The sequence below is a fragment of the Gossypium arboreum genome, chromosome 9 (assembly GCF_025698485.1).
Source record: "Gossypium arboreum isolate Shixiya-1 chromosome 9, ASM2569848v2, whole genome shotgun sequence".
Lineage (NCBI taxonomy): Eukaryota > Viridiplantae > Streptophyta > Magnoliopsida > Malvales > Malvaceae > Gossypium > Gossypium arboreum.
In genome coordinates, this window is record NC_069078.1 from 86886059 (window position 1) to 86894885 (window position 8827).

The following is an 8827-nucleotide window of genomic DNA, read 5'->3' on the forward strand; positions in this document are numbered from 1 at the left end:
CATAAAAGCTTCGTTACACTCTATTCCCAATTATTAAAAAATAAAAATAAAAATAAAAATAAAAATAGGTTTAGTTAACCGTGGGTTTTTAGCTTGCGAACCAAAATCATCTAAATATCATCATTTTAGATCCATTTTCAATTTCTTATTTTTTTTACTCAACCCTAAATTATATTCAAAAACCAAATTAAACTTCAATTGACTCAAACTTTATAAGAAAAAAAAACCCTCTTGAGCAAATAACTCAAAATTATTTGAATCTGAAAGGACTAGAATCAGAATTTTTCAAATTTCAACACTACATAAATATGGAGAGATCTGTCAATGAGATCTCGGTGAGTAATTAGTTTTAAGTCCCACCATTTATAATTATGTATAGTTCTATCCAATTCATTTTGGATAAATCCGATTCTTTTTAGTCTTTTATATCAATTTTATAACCTATATTCAAAGGTTAAGAAGTGCCCATTGTACTCAGCTGTAAAATAAGCTATGCTCATGAACTAGAATAAAAGGATTAAAAAAATTTCAACACCTTTTAGCATTCTATCTAATTCAAAGATCTTCGTCATATATTGAAACAGAGGGTAGGAGATTATAGCAAGTTTCTCAGCCAAAATTTCCTACGTTAAGATTTGATTCTAAATAAGCATTGCTTTACATATACCTACTTTAAACATTTTTATCCATCAAAGATCATTTTGGTCACTGTCCCACCGACCATTTTTACATTAAAGGCTGCGCTGACGACCTTAATTCGAAGACCTTGCATGCAACCATGCAAGTATCATTAGCAACTGTACAAACAACATTGTGAACCGAAAGGTCGTTCATGGTTGCTGCATCTCCGCCTAGCTTTTGCTACGGTTCTAGCAGTAGAACATCACTCTCTTCACATTCTCTTTCAAGGCCGGCAACGGCCGCACCCCGGATTCTCCTGCTGCCTTTGTACCACCACCTTTTGCTTGACCTGAACCAGCACCCGTTGAGCTATTATTGTCTTGCATCTCTGGTTCTAGGTAGAACCGTGCTCGGAATGCAGCTAAATGTGCATAATAGGCAGGAGGAACTGCAAAGGAAACCGCGAATGAAATTATATCAAAGCCTGAAAACTTGATGAATTCCAGGGATTCAAATGAACATTTGAGAGAAGTCCTAATAGCCTTCATATGAAAAACTCACCAACAGAGACCGAGCGCGTGCACCTTGCATACGTGTAACAAAGGTTGTTTGTTAGAGACTGTATTCCATCCGCAGTAAAATTGTTTTCGTCCCAAAGAACATGGTAGTGTGCAGGCCGACTTGTTCCCTGCCCGAAAGTTAAAGAAAAATATTAAAATTATTCTAAAGTTAAATGATAAACGTTTATTCTATGAAGGACGCTAAAGAACAAAGGAAATTAATGTTGTACCTGAATACCGGCATGGCTGCAAAGATAGAAGTCAAATTCCGATGGATGACAGATTTTCGAATCAACGACAGTGCCTGAAAAGAACAATATGCGCCATTGTTAGAATATACACCAAGTGTCAGCATATCCCGAATAATCAAATTATCCAAGAGGCTCCGTGTTTTACCAGGCAAAATGTTTCCACTCTTGTCCGTGCTGCTTCGGTCCCTGTGATTATTAGCAAACAAACGAGTGTGGTGTCTTTTTTGCACTACAATGAAAGTCACCAGTGGTTGATAGTTCGGTTCAAGAGAAGCACAGGCCTGTAATAAATTCCGTATCAAAATTGTAAATGTTCCAAATCCGTTTATGCTGAATTGATCCAGGAAGAAAATATATGGATGCTCACCTTCCGGATTGCATCTAACTCGTACAGTAAAACTTGATAAAACTGTCCTTCGCTCACACCATCCCTACTCAAATAATTCACAAGTTAGTATAAGAACAAGGCCTACAACATATAGCATATGCATGAGTAGTAGACTGAGTGTTGAATTTGGGTATATATCCAACACAGAAATGCTTAATCTTTCTAGAAGTGTCCCCTTGTTTCTGAAGGATCACACTTCCATACTCATGTCTCGATATCTATTGGTCATGGATATATAAAAGAAAATGAACTTTAGAGCAACAAAGAGTGCATGCATATAGATGCGTCATTCTTATGCTAACAGGTCGAGTTTGCCTTGATAAGACACAGGAAAATGTTGAAATATTTACCAACAAATCCTTGATCACAAACCTGTAAAATATTATCCTCAGCGGCTTTTGCCCCGTTGCCTTCCTAAAAGATATCAGAAGATCCCTGCACAAGAAATTGATATTAGAACGAAAATCATGCAACCCCAAGGATGAAAGTACGTACAGAACGGAACTGAAATCAGTATACCTGATCATGCCACCACTGACAGTGCCACGTACAGGATCATGCCAAGTTTTGTACAAGTCCTGTATGAGTTCTTGTCTATGAGCTTGAGCACAAACTAATCCAGCGTATTTCGTCACTTCCGGCCAATCTTGTGAAGCTACTACCTACGGAACATGTATATTTATGTGCAATTATTAGCACAAGGACGAAAACAAGTTCGAGGAAAAGAAGCTAGGAAAAGATTCATACTGCTGCAATTGAGGGGCTCGAGTCTTCTCCATTTTCCGGGTGAGTCACATCTGCTCCGAATATTATGGTCGGTATATCGCTAACTAACGGTATTCGGCAGCTGATAGCATCCAAAAGAACAGTGTTTCTGCCACCCATCTGCAACAATGAGGGAACAATGTTTCAAATATATTTTGTGAAAGAAGTTCAGAAGCACGCATAGCGACCATAATTGGTATAAAGTTCAAATCAAATGATTATGTGGAACTTAGTTTCGTGTATATAAACCAGGAGAAATTATTTAACCTTAACATTGATCTTAAGGGCCACATTAGCCAAGTATTGTTTACTGATCTTAAAGACATGCTTTGTCAGACAGCATTGTGATATTAATCCTAGATCAGTTTCACAAATTCGCTTGAGATCACCTGAAAAAGTAGAACGATGTCACAGTTTAGTACAGCAGTACCATTTTGAGATCATTCTTTAAGTAGCTGCCCTAAGCACGTATAAGAACAGTGGAATGACGCGTGCGCGCACACACACGCACACATATATATTAGAATTAGAACCACAAACGATATGACATACCATAAAGCGAGCCGTTGTTGTCAGGCAATATAGCTAATAGAAGCTCTAGTTCTTTTCCCTTAGTTTTCATGGATGCATGATAAACATGCTTCAAAGCTTTTTCCACTTGCTCGGGCCTGGCAGTGTAGATCGGTATAACAGGTTCGGGATTGAACTCCTATAAAAACAGCAATGGCTTATAAACTTGTACTCCATTATGAAAACATAAAAGATATAAGGAAAAAAGAAACTACCATGCCAGAAACTTGGCACATTTGAGCAAGTTCATTGCAAAACCCTCGAGCAACACTCTCTTGCACGCTTCGTGAGAAGTTAATACATGCCCATCGGCTCACAGTCATTCCGTTAATCATTTTCTAGATAAAGTAAAAGCAAGAAGCCAAAACATTATCAACCCAAGCTAGAAAAAGAAAAGACCTTATATAGTAGAGCAATTAAAATCCTTGTAGACAAGAATATTACCTTGTTCATCATGTTCCATTGCCCCACTTGAGGCAAACAATCCTTTTCTTTTCCAGTTTCATGATATTTCAGCTGCAAAGAGCCAATGAAACAATCAATAACGAATAACACTTTTCTTTTTCTTTTGGATTATGCATAAGTTTTAGGTATATTACCCAAGGGGCAGGAAGGATACGAGCCTCGACCGAAGCGAGTTTTTCACTAATTTTGATTCCAAACTCCTTTGCGTAAGGATCTTGATCATAAGCATTATGTTGAACCGTCTGCTTGTGTTCAATATGCAGCAAAGACAACTTGTCAAGCAATGAAGATCGGGGATAGTTGACATGCATACAAGATTACCATATAAAATGTACCTGCAAAATGTCATTTTCTCGATCCCTCGGTCTTTGGCATGTGACTTTCAAGAGAGCAGTAATTTGCCTCTCATTCAATCTTTTCGTATATCTCTGTCCCTCCACGATTTTGCATGCCTAGTGAATCAACAAGTCCAGATTTCTCATCGGAGTTAGTAAAGAAAAAGGATAATTACTGAGGGAACTTATAATAAAACTTTCGGTGATATCTTCTAACCTCCATAGGTAAATAATTTGCCTTCTTCTGGTTTCCAACTTGAAGGCAAGGTAGATGCGTATGCTGAATTGTGAAGCTATACATCTCTTGGAAGTATTCAACAACAGACTTCATTGTAGAGTTATCGTCAACCGGAAACCTGAAAAAAGCACAGTAGATAATAACGACACTATAAGCACTCTCATTCGAGCTCTAGCAAAATGCCTTAATATCCGTAATCAGGAAAGTTCTCTAGTTCAAGCTTACACTAGTTCTCTAGTAGGCTGAGAAGTCAATCCTGAAACACGGTATTTTCTTCGTACATTCCCTCTATGTGTCACCTCTACTTTGACTCCTCTGAGCGCCTTCTTAATCTGTTGGTTATTTCGAAGCTAGTAATTATGATCAAACCAAATGCCGAGAACAAAACCGTACTGTAGCAGAGTAAAATGAAAACCATACCTTCACACGATCGGAATCCGACAATGGCCTAGACAGTACATCCTTGCCTAGAAGCTGAGCAACAAACTCTATTACAGGGAGAGGCTCGATGAATGCAGCTGAAGCCATATCTGTTAGAAAAGGGTAAAATAGAGGTAAACAAAAGATAAGAACCGTCAAGGCTGAAAAATATTGTAAATTTGATCGTAATTCATATACCGATGTTCAGAGACAACCCCATCTGAGTAGGCCTAATACTTTGGTAAAAACCACACCATGACTCCAAACCATCGCCAAGCCTTTGTGGTGCTCTAATATCAGGCGAAAAGAATGATCTCCCAATAGGACAGTACCTTCACAATATTAGGCAAAATGAGATGTATAGAATAATATTGATAAACAGAATCATTTTTCAATGAACATGTACCTCTTTGACGATAACTCTCGTAATACAATGTCTAGTATTTGAAGCGCTTCTTGTGGAGCATCAGCTCGCTTACCGGCTAAAAACTGGCCTAAATGATGCATGTTTGCTCGTGCAACAAACTTTATTACCACTTTATATTCTCTTTCTCTTCTGTAAAATCATATATAGGTCTTTAGAGATCAATTAAAAAAGGAAGTAATGTATATCTAATATACTATTTATGTATGAGATTACTCACTTGGGGCCATTGATGCCATCTTCCTCGTCTACAAGCTTAACGACGAACTCCTTCCACGCAAACGGAAGCTCACCGGCCGTGTACAAACTCTTTCTGCCGTCATAAGCCGGCAATCTCGTACCCAAATCGGATTCTTTGTACAGTCTCACAAGTTCTGCAATAATAGCTCGGTTAACCGTTCTGGATGCTACTTCGGGAGTTATTGTAACCTGCAAAAAAACAAATGGCAACATACAGGTTTTGCCAAAAGGCAAACAACAATAAGAACAAAATTTAATATAACACCATAAATGCCGTTAAAAGTAATAGCATTGCATCTTCAATGTTAACAGCAAATATGAAAAAGACATAGCAAGTATACACATGATGAATGTCAGAGTAAGGGCCCACTTTCAAATATTGCCATGAAAATCCAAATCAAATACAATAAATAAAAAAGCTTACATCATACTGGTTCAAGTCCTTGTCTGGTAACTGAGCAAAGAAATGGTTAGCCTTCACAATACATTTTGTCCCAACTTGACCATAACCAGGTCTAGGTGCAAAATTCAAAGACTTGCTTGAAGTGGGGAACCCCATTTCCATTCCACAAGAAGCTTGGTTCACTGGTTTATGTGCTACAGTGCAAGGCCTTGAACTTGGTCTCATACAAACATCTAGTTGATCAGATTTTTTACCACCCCTTCCTCTTCTTCTTCCTCTATTCTTTGATGGAGGTGATGTGGCTTGGTTATGGGGTTGTTTTGTGTTGTTGTGAGGTTCATGAGCTTGTGGTGGACCTTTGCCATTTTGTGCTGTTTTGGGTGGTCTTTGAACTGTGTTCATAGTGTTTTGCAAGTGGCTTTTTATCACCAGGTGTTGCTCTGAGCTCTCTTTCATTTGCCTTATAGGCATACTTGGTTTACCTTTGCTGATATACAAGGATATAGTGAAAAAAAAATCAATTTCCTATATATGAACACATGAAGACACAAAACCCCAAATCAAGCTTGTCTGTCACTAATAAAAACTGAAACTTTGTAAGAAAAAAAATCAGTCTTGAAATGAATATAAGCTCAAGCAGATGAATATAACAACAGCATTAAAGAAAGCTGATTTTTTTTATGTAAATAGGAGATTTTGAAACCATGGAACTTTTGGGTATATAGAAAGAATAAAAACAGTCTAGAAGAAAACAAAAAAAACACAAGAGCATGAATACAAAGAGAAGGAATAAACATTGAAAAAGGCAATGTAATCACACACATGGATATCAAAAAAATAAATAAATAAAACCAAAAAAAAATTTGAACTCATTAAATGCCATACTCCAAATAACTCACCAGTCACCAACTTGAAAACAAAAATAAAAAAGCAGTGAACTTTGAAGCAAAGATAACAAGAGGAAGATGATAGAAAAGATGGGTTTAAAAATAGAGAGAAATAAAAGAGCAGGGCCCAAAAAAGGAGATTCAAAAAGATGGGATTTTTTAAGAGGATTCAAAGAAGAAAAAAAGAGAGAGAGGGAGATGATGATGGTGGTGTAGGTGATGGTGGTGATGGTGGTGATGAATCTTTTATACACGCATGCAAAAGAGCTTTTTGGTGTTTTCTTTATCACGTGTTAAAGCCTTTTATTGTTGTAAGCCTCCTTCTTCTCTCACTCACTCATTCTTTGCTGCCATTTTTAATGAAAATGGCTTTGGGGTTTTTTTAATTAGCACTTAGCTTAAGCTTTTAAGCCTTTTTTTTTTTTCTCTTTCTCTGTGTGTTATTGCTTTGAACTGATGGGAGCAGCAGCCTCGGGGACGTACACCATGGCTCATTGATGTTTAAAGAAACAATAAAAATAAAAGTAAAAAAAACGACAGTCTTTAAAAAGCACATACATTGAATATATATATATAAACATAAGTGAAAGAGGAAAGTGGGAGAGTGTGATGGTGGAGATGGAGAATAAAAGAAATTAACAAAAAAAACTAAATTAATTAAAAAACTTAAATATAGTAACTAAATAATCCAAAAGAGATATTTGACCAAAATAATAATAATAATCCAAAAGAGATAATGAACTGAGAGGATGGATACACAGAAGAAGAATAATTCGAACTTTGCAGTCCCTCTCTCCTCTCTCTCTAGTACTTATGTAATGTTTTGCTTCATGTGTTGTCTCTCTTCTAAATTATTATTGAAGGGGTAAAATTATATTTAACGTTATTAAATTATTAATAATTTTATATTTTAATTATTTAATTTTAAAAAATTATTAAAAAATTATTAAATTATTTAAAAGAATTTATTTAAGTTATTGAATTATTCAAAATTTTTTATTTAAGTCGTTGAGTTGTTAAGTTTTTTTTAGTCCAACAATAAGTGTTGATTTGATTATTAATGTCGGAGATTAAAGAAGAAAGTTGTTAGGATTTTGATTAGTTGATTTATGACGTTTAATGAATTGTAGAAGAGAAAAGAGAATAAGAGTTTTTTATTGATGTAGATAGTGCTAATGAAGAAGGTCATATAACAACGATTTTAACAGTTCAGTGGTTTAAATGAAAACTTTCAAATAATTTAGTAGCTATTTTGTAATTTTTTTGAAATTGAATGATCAAAATATAAACTTACAAATAGTTTAGTGACATTAAATGCATTTTACCCTTATTGTTACTGTCATCGTAAGCAAATATTTTAAGCTAAAATATACCATAAGTCTATGTACTCTTTACAAATTTATAATTTAGTTATTTTACAACCTAGTCCCTTTACTCTCTATCTTTTAAAATTCAAATCTAATAGTTAACATTACTATTTATTTTATTAAATTTATTGGTGTGACGTTTTGAAATAATAAATATATTCAATTGATAATAATGTAACTAAATAAATGATGTTATAATAAACTTGCATGTTAACAAATTAATATTAATAGTATTAAGAATTTAACCTAAATTTTAAAACCCAAAATTAAGAGATTAAATTCCTAAAAATAAAAATACAAAAGCTAAATTCTAAATTTACAAATACTTACAACACATTTTAATTAATATTTTATGCATTTATCCATACACTGTTTTAAGTCTGTACATATATTCCATCTTATCAAAATTGAGAACTACTTTTTTATTTTAATTTGTTAAATTTTATATTTATTATGAAAATTAAAGAGTAATTTTATTAAATAAGGTATTTGTATTAACTTTTTATTATTTACTTCCACTTATTATTGTGTTTGAATTTTAATATTTTGTTAATAAAATAAATTTAATATTAATTGTGAATTTATTTATTTTATGTTTAATTTGTTAAATATAATCGTGACTTTTTCTCGATTTTAGAATTTGATTTTATAAAAGTTAATTATTAATATTATTATATAATTATGAATTTTCATCAAATGAATCATAATGATAAAACTCGAATTAAACACTAAAAATTTAACACCATTGTTTTTGTTTATCAAAAATATTTTTTCACTATATAAATCAAATAATTTATGATTTTTCAAAGAATTATATATTGAGATTTTGTTAAAATGGATAAGCTTTTATTATTAAATGGAAGGATAAATATCAAATTTGCCTCTGAATTTTA

The 8827-nt window shown here is 34.0% G+C and overlaps 1 protein-coding gene across 1 annotated transcript; it reads right to left on the bottom strand.

Moving 5' to 3' along the window:
- Nucleotides 1–544: 544 nt before the first annotated feature.
- On the bottom strand, nt 545–7349 carry LOC108453451 (protein argonaute 10). Its single transcript, XM_017751557.2, has 22 exons — nt 6580–7349; nt 5702–6167; nt 5258–5466; nt 5020–5169; nt 4812–4945; nt 4614–4723; nt 4419–4525; nt 4173–4311; nt 3956–4072; nt 3755–3862; nt 3600–3671; nt 3371–3493; nt 3138–3294; nt 2853–2974; nt 2568–2705; nt 2340–2482; nt 2193–2255; nt 1800–1863; nt 1578–1713; nt 1412–1485; nt 1183–1309; nt 545–1069 (listed from the first exon to the last, which is right to left on the bottom strand). The coding sequence occupies exons 2-22, from the start codon at nt 6149–6151 to the stop codon at nt 870–872; spliced, it is 2943 nt and encodes a 980-aa protein (XP_017607046.1). The 5' UTR covers nt 6152–6167; nt 6580–7349; the 3' UTR covers nt 545–869.
- Between the last annotated feature and the right edge of the window lie 1478 nt (nt 7350–8827).